General features: G+C 51.1%; 1 protein-coding gene across 1 annotated transcript in view; it reads right to left on the bottom strand.

The window, feature by feature from the left end:
- Positions 1 to 21,105: 21,105 nt before the first annotated feature.
- The window catches only part of LOC310773252 (NLR family CARD domain-containing protein 3-like), a gene marked incomplete at both ends in the record, with an annotated part of 33,291 nt that continues 31,660 nt past the window's right edge, over positions 21,106 to 22,736 (bottom strand). The window contains one exon of the mRNA XM_083633138.1: positions 21,106 to 21,151. Coding sequence (XP_083489264.1) covers positions 21,106 to 21,151 — 46 coding nt within the window. The remainder of the gene's footprint in view (positions 21,152 to 22,736) is intronic.

Here is a 22,736-nt window from a genome sequence, read left to right as displayed (position 1 = left end):
ATACCCTGTGGTCTCGTGGATGGTGCAGTTATAGGCAAACGTGAGGGATTTCAGTGCCTGAGGCCATCTGTGCTTTGCTCTGGGGGGCAGGGCCCGAATCATGTTGCCCAGTGTCCTGTTCATTCTTTCACATGAGCCATTGCCCATCGGATGATATGGGGTCGTATGGGACTTTTGAACCCCGGCAACACTCAAGAGCTCAGCAATGAGGGCACTCTCGAAATTGGCCCCCTGATCAGAGTGAATGCGCCTCGGAAAGCCATAGACACAGAAATAGTTATGCCATAGTTGGTGGGCCACAGCTTTAGCAGACTGGTTCGGACACAAAAAGGCATTTGCCATTTTCGTGAAATGGTCTGTAACAACGAGCACGTCCATTGACCTGTTCTTAGGATCCTCCGCACACCAGAAGTCTATGCACACAAGCTCCAGAGGCTCTGTTGTTATGATGTTCTCAAGTGGGGCTCTAGCTTCTGGCTCGGGGGTCTTGCTCAGCACACACCGCCTGCAGCATTTCACATGCTCTCTTACATCCTTCTCCAGGCCTGCCCAGTAGAACCGTTGCCTAGCAAGGTGTAAGGTTCGTTGCTGGCCCTGGTGACCTGCTTCGTTGTGGACGCCTCCCAGCACTACTGCCTTCAGAGAAGCCGGAACAACGTACAGGTGAGTCTTTTTCTTTGTTACAGGGCTCCTTGCTACACGATACAGCACGCCCGCCTTCATAGTCAGCTTATCCCAGCTCTTCAGCAGACGGATGACATCAACTGTCTCGTGAGCTCGCTCTCTCCTCGACGGCCGTCGCCCCCTTTCCACAAAGAAGATCACTCTGCTCAGCACCGTGTCGGCTCTCTGCTTCTCCATCAGTTGGTCATGAGACAGCGCTTCGGTTCCATCCTCTTCCATCGGCATCACAGCTTGAGGTAGCTGTGGCAACAGCAGCGCATGGGGCGGCACTGCCCTTTCCTGTGACTTGTGTGAACGGAGAACCGCTGCCACTTCCTGACTTGACAAAGCCCCGGGGGTGACAACAGCAGCGCACTGGCAGGTGACAGAAGGCCCAACGCCAGATCTCCCCTCAAGCGGGTGGGTAGACCACCGAAACACATCCTGCACCTTATCCGTGCCAACAGCATCAGCTTCAGCCACCAGCGTCTCATATGGCTCTCTGGTCAAGCGGTGGAGCGTGCTCGGATGAATGAAGGGCTGCCTGCTCAAAGCATCTGCGACAATGTTTTTGGGGCCCGGGATGTACTTGATATCAAACTGGTAGGGTGCCAGCTTGGCAACCCACCTCTGTTCACACGCATCCAGCTTAGCTTTGGTCAGGATATACGTCAACGGATTGTTATCCGTCCATACCGTGAACAGGTGCCCCCTCAGCCAATGATGGAACTTTTCACAGACGGCCCATCTCATGGCGAAAAACTCCAGCCGGTGTGCAGGGTATCTTGATTGTGCATATGAGAGCGACTTACTAGCGAAGGCGATCGGTCTTGCTACTGTGCCCCCCTCAGGCACCTGCGACAAGACAGCTCCGAGGCCATTACTGGAGGCATCCACTGAGAGGAGAAACGGTCCATCAAAATTTGGGTGGGCCAACACAACCTGATCCAGCAAAGCTTTCTTCAGGAGCAGGAAGGCTTGTCTGCACTCCTCTGTCCAGTCAGCAGCTGTCAGCGTGCGCTGGGGCAAGTGACGCCTTTTCCCCTTCTTACGAGGAGCTTTGTGGCCAGTCGTGAGACCAAATAGCGGCTTGGCTATTGATGAACAGCCCTCAATGAACTGCTGGTAGAACACCACCATTCCCAGAAACGACCTTATCTTCTCTTGAGACGGGACATCTGTACCGTCTTCCATAAGATCCGCCTCAGATAGGGCCGTGATGGCCCGTACCTTTTCGGGGTCTGTAGCGATGCCATCTGCACTCACTATATGGCCAAGGAATCTCACGGACCTCTGCAAGAAATGGCATTTCTTTGGTGCCAATTTCAGATTATGGGACTGCAGACGCTCGAATACCACTCCCAGCCGTTCCAATGCCATTTCCTCAGTAGGAGCAAACACCAGGACGTCGTCCAGATAGCAAAGAAGACTGAGGAAATTTTGGTCACCAAAGATGTTTAGCATCATCCGCATGAAGGTCGCGGGGCTGTTGCACAGACCTTGTGGCAAGCGATTATATTCATACAGCCCGAATGGCGATGTAAAGGCTGTGTATTTCTTGTCATCTTCATGAACCTCAACGTTGTAGTATCCCGACGTGAGGTCCATGGTCGAGAAGAAAGCGTTGCCACCCAAAGCTGCAAGGGCGTCGGCCTGATGAGGGAGCGGGTGAGCGTCTTTGATGGTTCGGGCATTTATCCAACGGAAGTCGGTACAGAGTCTCAGGTCTCCTGACTTTTTCCAAACGAGGACCAAGGGCGATGCGAAGTCGCTGCTGGACTTCCGTATGATCTCTCTGTCTTCCATCTCATTCAGTGCTTGTCTGAGTTTCTCATACTGGGTGGGTGCGATGCGTCGGTATGGCAACCGAAAGGGCTTCTCATCACTGAGTTTTATCCTGTGAACACAGCCTGTAGCTTTTCCACAATCCAGCTTGTGTCTGGAGAAGATTGACTGGTACTTAGCTATCAGCTTGACGAGTTCCTCTTTGCATGCTGGGGACACATCACAGGAACCAAGATCAATGTCAGCCAACCCCAGGCCCTGCAATATTGAGCCTGGGCTGCCCTGAGGAGGCCCACTGACTGCTGTGCCCTCATTCTGACAATCTGGGAGACTTGAATCCTCAGATGTGAGATGGGATTCCTGCCCATTGTCTGATGCCACATCGCCCGACCTTTGCACTTGTTGCTGGGAAACAAGCTGTGTGTCATGTGGGTCGGGGCTGTCAAAGTCTTCCAACTCCATGCAGGGATAGACGTCAGCAAGCTTGGCATTCCTCTTCAGTGTCACAGGCTTATCTGAAGGATTCATCACTTTAAGTGGCAGCCAGCCATCACTACGGAGCAACGCCACGGTCCGCCCGACCAACACTGACTTGGGACGTGACCGAGCAGTAGTGGGCTCAATAATGACAGCACTGCCCATTGAGATGTTGTCGACGCTCTGAAGCCGGCCCCAGACTAGGTGTTCACTCAGAGGCTCGAGCGTCACAGCTTTCTTTATCCTCGCAGTTCCCACCTTGTCAGGGACATCACTGCCTGTCCACAGCTCCACGTTAGCCAACAAGCTCAGTAGCTGATGCTGCTCCGCTTCACTGCCCTCAGATGCAGGCTTCTGGCTCAAAACATCTCTTGAGTCTTTCAAACGTCGAATCAGGTATTTCAGAAGGTTACTTCCTACTATGAGGTCGTCATTTTGTGTAGCAACCACCAGCGTCGGAACGATCACTGGGCAGCCGAACAGCTCCATTTTTAGATCACACACTCCTAAGGGCTTGGTCTTTGACCCGCCGCATCCGATCAACACCACATCTGTAGGTGTCAGAGAAGGGCTCTCCAGCACTCCTTCCTGCGACAGCCGCTTCAGAACTTCAGAGCTCAGGCTACACGCCATTGAACCACTATCCAGCATAGCGTCCACTTCCACTTTGTCTCCAATCAGTACTTTAGCATGGAACAGTCCATCATATGGAGCGACCTTTTGAGTGTTCTGCAATATGACTTTACTCTCCACTTTTAGTTCCTCACACACACTTATATAAACAGACTCCAAATCATCTTCTGTTGTACTTGGGGAATTCACTACTGGCTCAACACTTGCCCCCCCAAAATGTTGGCCTATCAGTTTCCCACACGCTGAGTGGTGGGGTCACCAGAAGCTACTGGCGGTGGCATTGAAGCTTTTGGACAGTCAGTACGTGTGTGGCCAGAAGCATAGCAGAGGAAGCAGAGGTGGTTGGCTCGGCAATGAAAGCGAGTATTATGCCCCGTGTCCCCACACACCTCACATGGCTGCGGGGGTTGGATTCGGTTTCTGGGGCTCCACTGTGGCCGGCGTTCCGGTCTGCCATACTGCTGAGGTCCCTGCTCCAGGAGACGTTCCAACATGTTGACAAGTCGGTCAAGAGACTCAGCGGAGCCCTGTGATGTCTGGCCTAGCGCTGGGCTTGTGTTGGGCCTCTGCTGGGCTTGTGAATCATTAGTGGGCTTACCAGCAGGCACTGAGAAAGGGACAGCCGGGCTGACGTCTTGTCGCAGCACGGTGACTGTAGTGGCGGTCTTAGGCTGTGATGAGTGCCTCTTATCTCGTCTTTGCTCTACCAGTTTCTCGTGAACATCAGCAGCAGTCCACTGCTGTAGGGGCTTGCACCTGAATATCAGGGAGAGTTCAGAGTCAGGGCAATGTCTAATAAACATGGTAGTGAGTTCACGTGACGGATCATCCAATGTCTTATTCTGTCTCTTCATACAGTCCTCAGTCACTTCCATCGCTCTGTTCAGTCTGAGCCAGTACTCAAAAGGGTCTTCAGTGGGGAATGGCCTGGTTGCATAGAAATCAGCCAGAGGCATCATGGAGGAAATGGTGTCACTAAAATGTTGTTTTAATATATCAAAAATGGGACCCGGGCCTTCAGACAGAACAAGAAATGGGTTACTGCGTATGGCGACACGAACCACCTCCCTCGCTTTCCCCATGAGTCTGTTCAGGACTTCTTCGGCTTGCTCCGTCAGTGGTACTGCCCGTTTTCTGAGATATGTTATAATGACTGACTCCCATTCATGTACCGTGTAGGCATCTGAGCAATCCCCCTTGAAACATGCTGGCTCCTTGACGTCAGTCTTCACCACTAGGTTCACAAGAGAGGTATCACCCCCCCGCGATCTGTATGTGCCACTCACAACATGTGAACCCTCCCCGCTGTTAAGCTTTGAGTCAATGCAGGCGGCGATACTCTCCCCAATTGACATTCCAATTTGTTTAGCTATGTCTGCGATCATATGTACAGAGGCATTGCCCTCATTTGCATTGCATGAATCAAACCCAACAGCGCCAACTGGTGGCGGAGCAGTGATATCATTATCATTATCTGGCATTTCAACATAACCTGGCACAGGAGTAGATGTGCTGAAAAATGGAAACCTTGTTGTTCCCCGACCAACAGGTGTGATAGGAGCGTACCTTAATGCTCCTCTCCCCCTCCCAACACCAGTTCCATACTCCATATTACCCAAACAGGTAGATTAAAAAAAATTAAACTCTTTCACACAATCTCTAAAACCCACTTAAAATGAAAGCAACTCTAGGTAGCAGTGATACGCATCCACTCACTGAAGCCCCCAAAATGTTGAGCACAAATTAGGATACTAAACCAAAGGCATAGAGCCTATATTTCAAAGACCCACAATGAAAATAAAATTATCCTGAAAATAATAGCAACCACTCTCCCAGACTGAGGATTAATTTGAAAAAGTACAGCTGCCCATAAAAAGAAACACCCAGACAATTCAGTCAGATCAGACCACCTCTGGTCCGTTATAACATTAGAATTAAATTTGTCAAACAAATAAAATAAACTGGCTCAACCACCCATGTAAAACGTAGCTCAGTAAAATCCCTGCTGCAGCATCATTGGAAACATAGTGATAATTCGAATTTAGCTTTCACATAAATAAAACTATCGCCCCCTCTGCTGGCGAAAAATGACACTGCGCCTAATAATACCTGCGCCTGCGCAAATGACTGTTTGCAAACCACGGTGTTTTTCTCCAGGTCCAGGCAGGAGAAGGAGTCTTCCCCCGACGTGGAGAGAAGCCTGGAGGACGGTCACGGCACCATTGTAACCATTTGTATTTCGTCGTCTGCGTTGTGTTTTGTTAAGGAATGGACCGACACTCTTCAGCTTCAGTTGTGTGGACTTTATTGCCTGTCAACACACATGGATTCTCATTGGTCGGACATACAGCAGTGATCGGCACAGCAGACACGGCTCGTGGCAAGAATCATCTCTTTCTGGCCATAATAAATGTACAACAAAATATAAACAATATGAACAATTATGTACCTGTCAACACACATGGATTCTCATTGGTCGGACATACAGCAGTGATCGGCACAGCAGACACGGCTCTACAGAAAAACCAGGAAGCGTTAGCTTAGCGTACAAGCTAATGAGGCTAGCGATAGCCACCACGTTAACAAGATATAACCCAGAGCACATTCAGGTAAGTACAATGCGATCGCTACATACTGTCATACAATCCAACATAATACCATGATAGCTGTATCATTAGATTACATAGTTTTAACCCGTTTAACGTAATGCCTGTGTCCCATGCGACCTACCGTGGCAAGAATCATCTCTTTCTGGCGCTTAGGTGACGTAGCGGCCAGATTTAAATGCCAGGCAGGGACATGCCCACAACCCAATGAGTTAAAGTGATAGAACCCTGTAAATGACTGGTCAGTGCTCTGGCAAGTGGAACTAACTAAAATAACCAAACTAACTCCGTTACATATGCTTGCTAATTGAATTGCTCTGTCTAAGCTAACCTCACGTAGAGATAACTCTCCGCTACTAGCGTCACGTGTTTCGTAGCTTAGTCTCGTTCTTGTGTTGGTTACAGGTATTAGTCGGCACCATTGCCGACTAGCTTGCTAGAGTTAAGACCCGCTAAAATAGCCTGCCGCCTACGCGCGCTCGGTCTGCCACGTTCAGTGGTTGTGTTAACTCGCTTGCTTCAGTGTTACCCACAAGGCGAAAAAGAAGAGGATAAAATTAACGTTAACGTTGTTCGCCTGTCACTACCGCGTGTTCTAACAGGATGGCTAGTGTTAACAAGGCGAAGCGCTGTGCGGACAAGTGTGGCGCGTGGCTATCAGCCAAGGACTCGCACACGCTGTGTGTTGAATGCCTGGGACAGGCCCACGCAGATAGCTGCCTCGGAGATCCGGAGTTTTGCCTCGCCTGTACTGAGATGCCTCGTAGCACTCAAAAATACAGGGCAGACTTCTTCAGAGGCCACGCTGGCGGCGTTGCTGCTGCAGCTGAGCCCAGCCAGAGTCAGACTACCTCTGGGCCTGCTACCTCCGACACCCCGCTGCCTCTCGGACAGCAGCACGTTGACAACTCTCGGGAGGGCTCCCAGCACAGCTCCCAGGAGAGCTCCCCACGTGCTTCTCGTTTGGGTTCACAGCACGGCCACAAGGAGGGTTCCCAGCAGTGCTCCCAGGGAAGCTCCCCACGTGCGTCTCGTTGGGGTTCACAGCATGGCCACAAGGAGGGTTCCCAGCAGCGCTGCCCGCTGAAGCGCCCACGGCAAGATGCGCGGGGTTCCCGGTCGGGTTCGCAGCACAGCTACCAAAGAAAAAAGGTAGGTTCCCAACAGTGCTCCCCGCCGAAGCGCCCGCGGCATGACGCGCGGATTTCCCAATGCGGTTCTCGGTCGGGTTCACAGCACAGCTACCAGGTAGGTTCCCAGCGTGACTTCCCGCCGGGATCACGGCAGTGCGAGCAGTATACCCGGCACAGTTTCCCAGCGGGTTCACAGCACAAGACGGGTTCCCAGCGCGGTCCCCACCCGCGTTCCCCACATGGTTCCCGTTGTTCCCTGTCCCCCTCCCCCAGGTCGGCTGAAGGTGCGGCTAACTCCCGTGTCTCGGAATGGGCTCGCCTTTCCGCCAAGATGGCCGGAGGCGGGGGACCCTGGGATGACTTCCTCGAGATCCACCCAAAACGGGATGATGAGGCCTCCCTGCTGGCCGGCCCGGGTAACCCAGAAAGGGCTCACCCCGGGGGGCTCCCCCCTCCTGACGACATCTCCTCTGAGATCTACCAGAGGGAGTTCAGGGAGGTCGTGGCCAGGGCTGTTTCCGCCCTCGACTGGGACTGGCCTACGCCCCCTACCGTCGAGAAGGACATGTTCACCGCCTCCCACTTCCGCGCCGTTGAGACGCCGCTACGGGGCAGCCTGCCCTTCTGCCCCGACGTGCAGCGTAGGGTTCAGCGATCCTGGACCAAACCCTACTCCTCTGAGGCCCCCATCCGACGCTTTAAGTGCTGGTCTAGCATCGTGGAAGGGGCCCAATCAGGCTATGAACATCCCCCCCCACTGGAGAAGGCGGTGGCGGACCACCTGCTTCCAGGCCAGAAGAAGGAAGGGAAGCCCTTGCTCCCCTCCCCAGCCTGCAGGGAGACTGCTTCGCTCCTGGAAAAGTCCTATCTGGCGGCAGGCCAGGCGGCCTCCATGGCCAACACCATGGCCTTCCTGCTGAAGTATCATTGCTTCCTGGTAGACCAGGTCCAAGCAGCCCCCGAGCCTGAAATGTTCACTGAGCTACGCCGGGTCTCCGACTACGTCTTCAAGATGCTGGAGTGTGTGTCGGAGGACTCAGGGAGGGTCATGGGATCTTCGGTGGCCGCCTTGCGTCACCTCTGGCTGCAGCTCACCAGCCTGCGTGGCCATGAGAGGACGGACCTCCTCAACGCACCCGTTTGCCCTACCGGGCTCTTCGGTTCAATGGCGGACCTCGCCAGCAGGGCCCAGAGGCGGCGTGAGGACACGGAGGCGGTCGGCAGAGTCCTGCCGCGCAAGACCAGGGCGACCCATCACACAGCGAGGCCACCCCCTGCCCGAGGTCGTTCGACGACGACCCGCGGCAGCCCTGCACGCCGTCCACGGGACAGGCAACCCCAGGGGTGGTCCGGTCCCCCAGCCAACGCAGACAGGAACAGCTCGAATGCCCCAAGGAACGCGGGGCCAACACCTCCCCAGCCAGCCTGGACTGGCGCGGGTCGAGGAAGCCGTGCCCGCCGCAGCAGGGGCTCCCGCCGTAACCCTGACAAGTCGGCCACCGCGACCGGGCCCCGAGGCCCGGCGCGTACCTAGCGGTCCCCCGGGGGGGGGAGGGGCAGCCTCCACGCTGCCAGGACCTGGCGTCCCACAGTGTTGTCGAGCGCCGAAGAGAGCCTTGCTCAGTACGTGTCCCTTGCCGGCGAAAGCTGCGAGGTGCTCGGAGGGCACCTCACCATCTGCAGGCCCCCCTGCTATTCCCCCCCCACAGCTGTCGTCGCACCAGCCGGGCAACGACCTCCTGCGGCCTCCGGGATGCAGCCCCCCCGGGCTGGTCCTGCTGGGGCCGCACACCACGGGCGACGACTCGCCGCAGCCTCCGGGACGCAGCTCCTATGGGCTGGTCCTGCCGGGGCTGCACGCCATGCTGCCACGGCCTCCAGGACGCACCCCCCCTGGGGACGTCCTGCTGGGGCCGTGTGCCGTGGCGCCTCAGGATCATGTGCCAAGGGTAACCCCGACACAGGGCACCAGACCTGCCCTGGCAAACAGCCTCCCCCTGTGGAAGAGGCTGTGCAGACCCACACCGTGGGTGCTGCGAACGCTGGAGAAGGGCTACGCGCTGCAGTTCGCGGCCCCCCCGCCTGCTTTCACGGGCATCCCTGTCTCAGACCTGGCGGATGCGGACTCCATGGCTGTCCTCGGCGAGGAAGTCTCCTCGCTTCTGGCAAAGGGCGCGATACGGCCCGTGCCGGACAAGGACAGGCAGTCCGGGTTCTACCACAGGTACTTCCTGGTGCCCAAGAAGGACGGGTCCTTACGGCCCATCCTCGACCTCAGGCGGCTAAACCCCCTGCTCAGGAAGCTTCCCTTCCGCATGTTGACGCTCCCCACACTGTTCAGAGCGATCAGACCCGGGGACTTCTTCACGTCAGTCGACCTAAAGGACGCCTTCTTCCACGTTCCCATCGTGGAAAGGCACAGGAGGTACCTCCGGTTCTCCTTTCAGGGAGTCTCCTACGAGTACTGCGTACTCCCCTTCGGCCTGTCTCTAAGTCCCAGGACTTTCACAGTCTGCGTCAACACAGCGCTGGCTCCCCTCCGAGAGATGGGGATCCGCGTTTACGTCTACCTCGACGACGCCCTGATAGCGGCGAGCTCGAGCGAGATGGTGTCCGCACACACCGAGGTGCTGACTTCCCACCACCAGGCCTTGGGGTTCCTTATAAACTGGCGCAAGAGCGCCCTTGTGCCTCAACAGGTCACAACCTTCCTGGGTCTTTAGCTAGACTCCCTTTCAATGCGCGCCCGCCTCTCTCCGGAGAGGCTGGACAACCTTCGGAGGACAGCGGAGACTCGGCGTCGTGCACGCACGATCTCCGTTCACCAGTGCTCCGTGCTACTGGGCCTTATGGCCGCGGCGACCGCGGCAATTCCTCTGGGGCTGCTGCACATGCGCCCCTTCCAAAGGTGGTTCCTCGGTCATCGCTTGGACCCAGCGATACATCGGTCCCGCGTCCTTACGCTGTCGGACCGCGCTCGCCAAGCCTTGGAAGTGTGGACGGACCGCTGTTGGCTCTCAGAGGGCGCCAGACTGGGTCCGGTCCCACTCAGGCGAGTGATTCGGACCGACGCCTCCCTTTGGGGCTGGGGCGCGGTCTTCGAAGGCCAGGCTGCAAACGGGCGATGGCAAGCCCAACAGCTTCGCCACATAAACGTACTAGAGCTGGAGGCAGTTCGCCTCGCTCTTTGGCACTTCCAATATCAGATCATGGGCCACCATGTGCTGATACGGTCGGACAACACTGCAACAGTGGCGTACATCAACCGCCAGGGCGGTGTCCGGTCGCTGGCTCTGAACCAGCTGGCTACGGTCATCCACAAGTGGGCCCGTCTCCACCTGCTGTCCCTGTCGGCGGCACACATTCGGGGCCACCTCAACCTGGGCGCGGACCTGCTATCGCGGGGCAACCCGCGCAACTCAAAATGGGTTCTCCACCCACAGGTGGTGGAGCAGATCTGGGCCAAGTTCGGGCGAGCCAGCGTCGATCTCTTCGCCTCGCGGCTCGCACACCATTGACCCCAGTGGTTTTCCATCCTCGCGGACGATCCACCGTTGGGCCACGACGCGCTGGCGCACGTCTGGCCAAGGGCGGCCCTCTATGCGTTCCCCCCAATCGCACTGATTCCCCAGGTGCTGGCCAGGGTGAGACAGCAAGGGCTACAGCTCATTCTGGTAGCCCCGCACTGGCCGTCGCAGGTCTGGTTTGCGGATCTGATCACTCTGACGAGAGGTCCTCCGTGGCTGCTGCCGCGTCGGAAGGACCTGCTGTCGCAGGCGGGCGGAGAGATACTCCACCCATCCCCACACAAGTGGAAGCTGGCCGCTTGGTCCCTGAACGGGAACGGTTGCTAGCCCAGGGCCTGCCTGCGAACGTGGTGCAAACCATACAGAGTGCTAGAGCCACCTCGACTCGCACTCAGTACACATACAAGTGGCGGTCCTTCTCGCGCTGGTGCGCAGAAAGGAACCTGGACCCGGTGACCTGCGACGTTCGGCCCATTCTCTGCTTCCTCCAGGGTCTGTACGAAGCGGGCCAGTCGCCGCAGTCCCTTAAGGTTTATGTGGCCGCCATCTCGGCCTGCCACATGGACATCGAGGGCAAGACAGTGGGAGGCCTGTCTTTGGTCTCTCGTTTCATGACGGGTGTGCGCAAGCTTCGCCCCCAGACAAGGGGGACATCTTTCCCAAGTGGGACTTGGTCACGGTCTTGGATGGCCTCTCGAGGCCTCCGTTTGAACCACTCGACGCTGCCGACCTGAAACACCTCTCGCTGAAGACGGCATTGCTTCTCGCTTTGTCTTCCGGCAAGAGAGTGGGAGACTTGATTGCCCTGTCAGTGCAACAATCGTGCATGGTGTTCTCTAACGATGGGCGCAGGGCCACGCTCCGCCCGAACCCTGCTTATCAGCCTAAGTGTATTGGGGCTGGCTTCAGGTCCATGACCATAGACCTGGTTGCGTTTGAGCCTTCCGCCTCTTCTTCGGCGGAAGAGAGGAGACTTCGGTCGCTCTGCCCCGTGCAGGCGCTCCGTGCCTATGTGGCCAAGACGCGTACCTTGCGTACGTCTAACCAGCTTCTGGTGTGCCATGGGGCTAAGGCTCTGGGCAAGCCGTTGTCCAAACAGCGTCTATCGCACTGGATAGTGGAGGCCATTAACTTGGCCTATTCTGCCGCTGGGAAGGTTCCACCGGAAGGAATTAAGGCCCACTCTACTCGGGGCGTGGCTTCTTCCTGGGCGCTGTTGCGCGGTGTGACGGTGGAAGATATGTGCGCAGCCGCGTCATGGTCGACTCACCATACCTTTGTGAGGTTTTATAGTCTGGATGTGGGAGGCACGACATTCGCTCATGCGGTTCTGTCTGCCTCCGCGGACTAGTTGCCTCGCTGACTGCTCCCCAATCCTTATCGGGTTCCCATGCGCTATAAGCCGTGACGGCCCATTTTTCGATCGAGAGTCGCAAGGTCGGGCACTTAGGTGCTCCTTTGCAGCAAGGTCGGTTGTAAGGTGGCAATAGGTGGGAGCCGAGCTTCAACGAAATAAAACTAAGGGGTTGTCCTACAACCCAGGTTTTATGAGTGAAGCGAGGCTCCCACCTCAGGTGCCTTGCTGCCAGTCTGTCTGGTTGTGGCCGAATGCCGGGTGAGTGGTGTTTTCCCGGTCCAATTCCAGGCGTGAGGGCTTGTGCCCGCCTCTACTCCTGCTATTGGATCGGAGACCATGAGACCGTCAGGATCGCCCCGGATTTTCCAAGGGTCCAGTCTGCATCCTGTCAACGGTCTAATGGATGGTTGGAAAGGACACTTTTAAAGTAATAAAAGGTAAGAGCATTCGATAGCGTGTACCACGCAGAGATGGCAATAGGTGGGAGCCTCGCTTCACTCATAAAACCTGGGTTGTAGGACAACCCCTTAGTTATACTATAACTACACTCCTTAAACCCCGTAGTTATACTATAACTACACTCCTTAAACCCTGTTGTTATACTATAACTACACTCCTTGTACCCCGTAGTTATACTATAACTACAGTCCTTGTACCCCGTAGTTATACTATAACTACAGTCCTTAAACCCTGTAGTTATACTATAACTACACTCCTTGAACCCCGTAGTTACACTATAACTACACTCCTTGTACCCCGTAGTTATACTATAACTACACTCCTTAAACCCTGTAGTTATACTATAACTACAGTCCTTGTACCCCGTAGTTATACTATAACTACAGTCCTTGTACCCCGTAGTTATACTATAACTACACTCCTTGTACCCCGTAGTTATACAATAACTACAGTCCTTGTACCCCGTAGTTATACTATAACTACAGTCCTTGTACCCCGTAGTTATACTATACAGTGTGGTATAGTAGTTATAGCCTACTATAAGTACAGATCTTGTTGCCCTGTAGTTGCCCTGCAGTCTAAATTCACTCCTTGTACCCCGTAGTTACACTATAAGTACAGTGTTGTACCCCGTAATTAGCCTATAAGTACAGAATTGGTCCCCTGCTTTAGAATACAGCCCGCAACCCCGTAGTTACCCTGTAAGTACAGTGTGGTACCCCGTAATTAGCCTATAAGTACATAATTGGTCCCCTGCTTTAGAATACAGCCTGCAACCCCGTAGTTACCCTGTAAGTACAGTGTGGTACCCCGTAATTAGCCTATAAGTACAGAATTGGTCCCCTGCTTCAGAATACAGCCCGCGACCCCGTAGTTACCCTGTAAGTACAGTGTGGTACCCCGTAATTATACAGTACAGATCTTGTTACCCTCTAGTTACAGTCTAAATTCACTCCTTGTACCCCGTAGTTATACTATAACTAATGAAAGTTAACGTTTAACTTAAGTTCAGGAGCTGGGCCACACCTCAACCACTCCCCCAACTTCCTAACCACCCCTCTAAACCACTCCTCTAATTACATGGCAATATTACTTACACCTGGTTAACCTGCCTCACCCTGTTTGTCTCGATCTCTCGACAGACAGCCTGTGCAGGCAGCACACATACATCACACACTTTACACATCAGTAAACTTTGCCAAACGCTGGAATTACCATTTCAAACAGCCAAACTCACCGCAATCCAGATCTGCAATCCACCCGATTCAGACGGCGACTGCGTGATTTGCTACCGATTAGCAGCGTCCACCAGACATGCTATCGTCACATCACAGCCTCCGTGCCAAAGCAGAGTCTCCACGGCCAGCCAGATGGTATCATCAGTCAATATTCCTGGGCCAAATCGACTCGACAAACGCCGAAGGCGATCCATTCCAGCGAGGCAGCGCATCTTCTTCAACTACGTTTCCCGGTGTCATGCCGAATCCCCTTCAACACGGCGCACCCCGGTCCTCACGTGCCAAACTCCACGTTCACACAACGAAGCCGAATACAGATTTTACCGTCACCTGCACCCAACGTTCCAGAGAAGGAAATGCATCCCCTTTCAACATAAGAGAGAGAGGAAAAGCGATAGTAATCCATGCCATCCAGCATCCATCACAACAAACTTTCCGAGCAGACAGCGCTTCCGGGTCCTGCTTGGCAGAGCCAATCCAGAGCCAAACCTGCGAGAGCCATGAGCCAATTACCGTCAGCGCTGTCTGGTTTGATGTCACAGTGCCACTGAAGCTGCAGACGGCTGCAGCCAGGTCGTATATTCCCTGGCTCCCTCTGCCAGACATTCACAGCTGATCTCATCTCTTCATGTATTATTGTTTACATTCATTCAAAACATGATATTCAAGTCATATCCCGTGCCTGCTCCCTATGTCTCCCATCTCTCTCAGCTGATCTCAGCTTCCCTCTCATCCCAGTCCCGCAGGCTGCACAAAAACCCTGTACACATGCATCCTTTCATCCCTACATCCCTCATTCCTCTAACTTTCATTCAGCTAAGAACAGCAACATGGCTACTGCCCCCACTTTCTCTCTCAGCCAACACGGCTTCGGCTAATCAGCCCAACCCTCCTCTTTTCCCAACTGGTCTGTCCTTGTCGCCCCCGGGTCGACCCCCCCTTCCCCATCACCCATATGTATAACTCACCTGGCTGTCTCTCTAACCATAACACCTCCACAGCTGATCCCTAGCCTTACCTCAGCGCTCCTGCCTTCGGTCATCCAGCTTCAGCATAGCGCTGTCTACAGCAGGTTCTCCAGCCTTCACCACAGCACCACCTACGGCCGGTGCTTCAGTTATTACTACAGCGCCACCTACAGCCAGAGCTCCAGTCCTTACCACAGCGCTCCCAGTCCTCAAGTCTTCACCACAGCGCCACATACAGTCAGTCCCCATCAGAACCGATATTGCCACTACCACGAGTTTCAAGTTTCAAGTTCCAATATTTCATTGCCTTTCATCATCGTTGACAGGAATTCGATTTAGTGAGCTCAATCACAGAACACAACAAGACACGACGACATACCACAGGACGGTCGTCGTGGTCAGCCCGCTTCACTCAGGGAATGACACAGAGCCCCGTCATCCAGTTCCAGCATTGGCAGCAGCCAATCTAGGCAGGAGCACCTGGCTACAGGAGGCCACCCCCCCCCCCCTGCAACCTACATCCAGCAATCGCTGGACTCCTTCATCCCTCATCCCTTCATCCCCTCGACCCCTTCATCTCTCCTCACATGGCAACAGCCCGGCCCACATGGCTTCAGCCCGGCCCACATGGCTTCAGCCTGGTCCACATTGTCTATCCTCACCAGTTTATCTGTCAGCTGCTACAGACGCAGTTTTCTCCAACAGCTACTGCAGACGCAGTCAGCCTCATCTAATGCACAGGATAGAGTAGAGTTCACTCCATCAGCTACTGCAGACGCAGTCAGCCTCATCTACTGAACAGAGTGGAGTTCACTCCATCAGCTACTGCAGACGCAGTCAGCCTCATCTACTGCACAGAGTAGAGTTCACTCCATCAGCTACTGCAGACGCAGTCAGCCTCATCTAATGCACAGACTAGAGTAGAGTTCACTTCATCAGCTACTGCAGACGCAGTCAGCCTCATCTACCGCACAGAGTAGAGTAGTGTTCACTCCATCAGCTACTGCAGTCGCAGTCAGCCTCATCTACTGCACAGAGTAGTGTTCACTCCATCAGCTACTGCAGACGCAGTCAGCCTCATCTACTGCACAGAGTAGAGTTCAATCCATCAGCTACTGCAGACGCAGTCAGCCTCATCTACTGCACAGAGTAGAATTCAATCCATCAGCTACTGCAGACGCAGTCAGCCTCATCTACTGCACAGAGTAGAGTTCAAACCATCAGCCACTGCAGACGCAGTCAGCCTCATCTACCGCACAGAGTAGAGTAGTGTTCACTCCATCAGCTACTGCAGTCGCAGTCAGCCTCATCTACTGCACAGAGTAGAGTTCACTCCATCAGCTACTGCAGACGCAGTCAGCCTCATCTAATGCACAGACCAGAGTAGAGTTCACTCAGCTACTGCAGACGCAGTCAGCCTCATCTAATGCACAGAGTAGAGTTCACTCCATCAGCTACTGCAGACACAGTCAGCCTCATCTAATGCACAGACTAGCCTCATCTACCGCACAGAGTAGTGTTCACTCCATCAGCTATTGCAGATAGTCTGCCCCATCAGTTACAGCACAGAGCAGAGCAGTTACGCCGTCAGCTGTCGAGATGCAGTTAGCTCCATCTGCCACCGCAGAGTGCAGTTCCATTCATCAGCCGCTGCAGATGCAGTTCACTCCTTCAGTCACTGCACAGAACGCAGTTCAATTCATCAGCCGCTGCAGACGCAGTTCACTCCTTCAGTCACTGCACAGAACGCAGTTCAATTCATCAGCCGCTGCAGACGCAGTTCACTCCTTCAGTCACTGCACAGAGTGCAGTTCAATTCATCAGCCGCTGCAGACGCAGTTCACTCCTTCAGTCACTGCACAGAACGCAGTTCACGTGACCTCCTAGAACAGACGACTCATCTCGCACCCACACTACACCATACACAACTCATTCTCTTCAGTAAAGAACCTTAACGATACTCTTGTTGTGGCGTGGTCCTTGCTAGTGAACAGTGTGGTACCCCGTAGTTATACTATAAGATCTTGCCCTCTAGTTAAAGTCTAAATTCACTCCTTGTACCCCGTAGTTATACTATAACTACACTCCTTGTACCCCGTAGTTATACTATAACTACAGATCTTGTTACCGTCTAGTTACAGTCTAAATTCACTCCTTGTGCCCCATAGTTACACTATAAGTACAGTGTTGTACCCCGTAATTAGCCTATAAGTACAGAAGTGGTCCCCTGCTTTAGAATACAGCCCGCGACCCCGTAGTTACCCTGTAAGTACAGTGTGGTACCCCGTAATTAGCCTATAAGTACAGAATTGGTCCCCTGCTTTAGAATACAGCCCGCGACCCCGTAGTTACCCTGTAAGTACAGTGTGGTACCCCGTAGTTATACAGTACAGATCTTGTTACCCTCTAGTTACAGTCTAAATTCACTCCTTGTACCCCGTAGTTATACTATAACTACAGTGTGGTACCCCGTAGTTATACTATAAGTACAGATCTTGTTGCCCTCTAGTTAAAGTCTAAATTCACTCATTGTACCCCGTAGTTATACTATAACTACACTTCTTGTACCCCGTAGTTATACTATAACTACAGATCTTGTTACCCTCTAGTTACAGTCTAAATTCACTCCTTGTACCCCATAGTTACACTATAAGTACAGTGTTGTACCCCGTAATTAGCCTATAAGTACAGAATTGGTCCCCTGCTTTAGAATACAGCCTGCGACCCCGTAGTTACCCTGTAAGTACAGTGTGGTACCCCGTAATTAGCCTATAAGTACAGAATTGGTCCCCTGCTTCAGAATACAGCCCACGACCCCGTAGTTACCCTGTAAGTACAGTGTGGTACCCCGTAATTATACAGTACAGATCTTGCTACCCTCTAGTTACAGTCTAAATTCACTCCTTGTACCCCGTAGTTATACTATAACTACACTCCTTGTACCCCATAGTTATACTATAAGTACAGATCTTGCCCTCTAGTTAAAGTCTAAATTCACTCCTTGTACCCCGTATTTATACTATAACTACACTCCTTGTACCCCGTAGTTATACTATAACTACAGATCTTGTTACCCTCTAGTTACAGTCTAAATTCACTCCTTGTACCCCATAATTACACTATAAGTACAGTGTTGTACCCGTAATTAGCCTATAAGTACAGAATTGGTCCCCTGCTTTAGAATACAGCCCGCGACCCCGTAGTTACCCTGTAAGTACAGTGTGGTACCCCGTAATTAGCCTATAAGTACAGAATTGGTCCCCTGCTTTAGAATACAGCCCGCGACCCCATAGTTACCCTGTAAGTACAGTGTGGTACCCCGTAGTTATACAGTACAGATCTTGTTACCCTCTAATTACAGTCTAAATTCACTCCTTGTACCCCGTAGTTATACTATCACTACAGTGTGGTACCCCGTAGTTATACTATAAGTACAGATCTTGTTGCCCTCTAGTTAAAGTCTAAATTCACTCGTTGTACTCCGTAGTTATACTATAACTACACTCCTTGTACCCCGTAATAACTACGGATCTTGTTACCCTCTAGTTAAAGTTTATATTCACTCCTTGTACCCCGTAGTTATACTATAACTACACTCCTTGTACCCCGTAGTTATACTATAACTACATGCTTATTTGCGGGCTGTATTCTAAAGCGTTACCCAATAGCCTAATAGCGTAATTTTTTTTTAAAAAGCTGATAAAGAAAATGTGTGCTGGTGCAACAAAATTAAACTTCAAAGAGAGGGGCAGAAAAAGAAGCGGGACTGAGCGGGTGATCGGTGGCGCTCCAACTTTCGCTCCGGTACCGCTCACTGCTCAAGCCAAAATCCCCCCGCTCGCTCCCCGCTCTGCTCCGCTCACATGCTCTGGTTCTGTTGTGTTGCTGGACTCTACTTTATGTATTAGATGTTAGCTTGTGAGTGTAGAGTCCAGTAGCCCTGTTTATCTGTGTTTTTATGTGTGACCAATAAGTCACACTGTTTCATGGTTGTCCTTGTATAGTTTATGTTGTGACCCAAAACCCCTAGACTGGGTCATAACACAAGTAAATCCTATTAGCAAGCAGTCCGGATTTTCAGAATTTTGAGCTTTATTGGGAGTTTGCTTACATATTTACCTCATAGTCTATCATTTGAACTGACTGCAGCTTTTGGCACAAGTGCCTGCTTTAGGCTATCATAGCGATGAGATATCTCCATGTCAAGGGGAAATATATAGGCTAATAATAATCACCGGCATGAGCAGAATCATCATCATCATAATCACCATCCATCATGAACATCTCTATATAGCTACTATGCCTGGATATTGTCATGGCCAGATAAACGGTTAATCAATGTAATCACTCTATAGAAATTGAAACTGACATTACCCTTCTGAAACACATGACAGTATTTGGGCTGTGTCAAAACAGCAACAGTTACACCAGACTAGCAATGGAAATACCACAATTTACTTTCAGAATAAAATGCTTCTCACCTTTGAAGAAACAAATAAAGCATTTCAACAAATAAAACGGAAAATGGAAATACTTGTGATGTTAAGATTACATATGGTGTGAAACTGTGGCTGTAAAGTATTACTCAAGATTAATATTAAGGTTAAGGATTTTATTTTGAAAGCTGTAAGCAGAAGACCTATATTTTTACGTTCTGGCTGCCTGGATGCTTGACCAATTTGAGGCTTACCTCAAGAGACGCTTGTTTTCTGGTGGCATATTCCGTCATTTTGGTTCCATTGGACCCAATGTAAAGACAATTTAAAGTAATTAAGCATCGGATTTCAGCCTGTGGGAACTTGTAACATGGATGAAAAGACTTGGAAGCACTGACGGTAAGCGATTGGCAAACGCAACCTGCAACACAGAAGCACTGATTCGCCAAAACACATGCTGTTTGTTTATTTTATAGTAACGAGTAACGAAGATGCTGTTGGGAAATGTATCGGAGTAAAAGTTATAGATTTTATTACGAAAATGTAATGGAGTAAAAGTGAAAGTTGAAAGAAAAATAAATCCTCAAGTAAAGTACAGATACTCAAAAAAAATACTTAAGTACAGTTCATTACTTCACATCACTGAGCTCAACTACATTTCTCGGTAGCATCACTCCTTTTGAAGCAATTCGCGTTTTCAGTAGTGAAGCTATTTATAGCCCAAGTAGCGCCGAGCATCCACAAATGTAGAGCTCAACAGTCATGTGACTTTCCGTGACGTCATTGCCCAGGAAGAGTATTTCCCATTCATAACGGCCATTGAGATTTAGTTTATTAGCCATAATGTCGTAACCACCCAATATAGACTTACCACGCGTGATCCAGTGGTGAAACTATGGTATATCTTCATGTAGAAGCCACAAATCTCTAAGATATTGTAACGGCACAGGCAAGGCTGGTTTCGAACCCAAGGTCTACAACTTACAAGCCCAAGACGTTAACCATCCGACCAAAGGGACAATCCCTTTGGCCAAGGACCAACGTACTAGCTTTATCCACCCAGACCCCGGATCGCTACACTACCTCCACCTGTGGGAAGCGCAGCCCCTGCCGCTTCTGTTTTAAAACATCAAAAAATGTGATCTGCCTACACTACCCACAATCCTAAAGTGTAACAATGACGTATTTGATTGGTGGAGCTCGCTGTATGGTCGCCTGTGATTGGTGACCTGCATTCATTTCTTTCTCTGGCTGTTGTCCCTCTGGCTAGGCTACTACCAATGTAAGTCATAACTTGATGATTAAAGGGCTAAAACCGCCACTGAGGTACTGAAAGTATTAACCATTAACCACTATGAGTCACGGTGCTTTCAACGTTACATATCGGGTTGAGATCAGTTTGCCGGTTCGTTCACATTATTGCACATAAATGCATCTATCTACATAACATTATCCATGGAGCTAATACCTGTAATAGCTGCCTGTCAAGACTGCTGGTCCCGCCCACTGCCGCTCAGAATGCTCTCCCATTGTCTAAATGTCTTAATCTGATTGGCCAGAAATACCGGGATGCATTATGAGATGAAGAGATACTTCACTCTTAAGTGAATGCCATATTTTTTCTTGTAGCCTACCTAGTAGTATGTTTTTTCAGTTTGATATTTTTTCAACTCTGAAACAAATGTTTTATGGTCACGATTCTTTGGATTAAAACTCTTTAGATAAGGATTTTTTCAAAATGTGAATGAGAAAATTAATGGGAAATACTCTTCCGTGGAAAAAGGTGATGTCATGATGTCACGTGACTGTTGAGCTCTATTTCCTCAGAGAAAACCCATGAGCAAAGCTCGCAGGCAGCAGAGATTTCTTCTGGAATAAAACAGGAGACAATGCATAATATCAAGTGTACAAGAAATAAGCACTTCCATATGACAGACAAGTGTTGTCTTGTGAAGTCTGTGGCCCTGGTCTGAAGCAGGTCAGAATCAGAATCAGAAAGACTTTAATGATCCCCGGGGGGAAATTGGGACAGGTTACAGTAGCTTGCTCACAGAACACACATAGCATAAAAATAAACAGTAGTAAATGCGATAGTAAGCAAAATAAGCAGAATAAGCAGAATAAGAATAAGAACACAACATAGCATAGAATAAACAGTAGTAAATGTGATAGAAGCAAAAATATGCAAAATAAGTAGAATACGTCTAAAGTAAGCAAAATAAGTAGAGTAAGTATACATTACGTGCCAATTATCTTTAAGTACACCAGGCCCGGCGCCACGAGGGGGCGTAACGCCTACATTCTACTAGGTCCATGTTCGGTCCGTCTGCGCTGCGGTACGGCATCGGAGCCGATACGTTTCCACTCTAATCATTGTGTCAACTCCCACCTACTCCGCTGCGTTGCGTGTGTACTCCGTCCCAGCTCAGACGATCCGGAGCTCTCCGAAAGAAATACGCAAGGCTTCTATTTTTCACGGATGACGGAGCAAAGCTGCAGCAAGTTGGGCGGAGCCAGGCATGGAGTCAACAGGGCAGAGGTGCTTACAGCATTCAATATCAAGCCAGAGGACAAACATGTATGAGGAAAAGTTCATAATTGAACCACAAAATAATTTACGACACGACCCATCCTTTTTACAAGGACAACACCAAGCAAGTCCACCCCTCCTCTGCTTCTCCAGTTGGGAACAATGATCTTCTGCCTGTTTGTCATTGTATTTATCCCACATACAAATTGTATGTCCGCGCGATTTTACTGTGAGAACCTGTCGGTCTCGTCACTCTAGCTGTCTGGCGGAGCGGCGCCGTGACGGGCTCTGCACGCAGCCGGTTAGTGTTGGCGGAGCACAGAGCACGGAGCAAAACCGGAGAACAGCCGCAACGCAACGCAAATGCAACCAGTGCAATCTCGGCGTAAGGGGGCTTAGCCCCCTCAGTTCAATTTTCGGCCCCCTCACTTGATTTTTTTTTTTTTTTTTTTTTTAAGAATAGTTAATCTATAAAGGCCAGTTAGGCAATGTTTGTACCTGACATGTTTAGGCTGCTGTTTCTGCAGTCTTCATCAAATTTGATCAGTTTAAGTTGATGTAGGCTACCCCCTGTAAACATAGCTCTGTTGTTTCAGAATTGGCAGGGAAGCGCTATTTGCTGTGCTTTGGTTGTCACAAGGTGTCAGAGATGTAGCTATTTATTAAATTTGAACCTATGAACCCTTGAACCTCTATTAATGCCTTAATCTGCTGCTGAGAAATAAATGTTGTATTTGATTTTGAATAGTAGTCTTTCTTGTGTTGTTATTTGCGCTTTTCAGAGGTTATTATGGTTAAAAAGTCCAGAAATAGGCATAGCGGGTATATAACCTATGTTTTACGATATAAAAATATCATATAAATAAAAAAAAAATAAAAAAAATCAGCCCCCTCGCCAGTTATAACAGCCCCCTCAGTCATTTC

Source organism: Poromitra crassiceps (genome assembly GCF_964638095.1).
Source record: "Poromitra crassiceps genome assembly, chromosome: 3".
NCBI classification, from domain to species: Eukaryota; Metazoa; Chordata; class Actinopteri; order Beryciformes; family Melamphaidae; genus Poromitra; species Poromitra crassiceps.
This window is presented reverse-complemented; position numbering and strand designations above follow the sequence as displayed.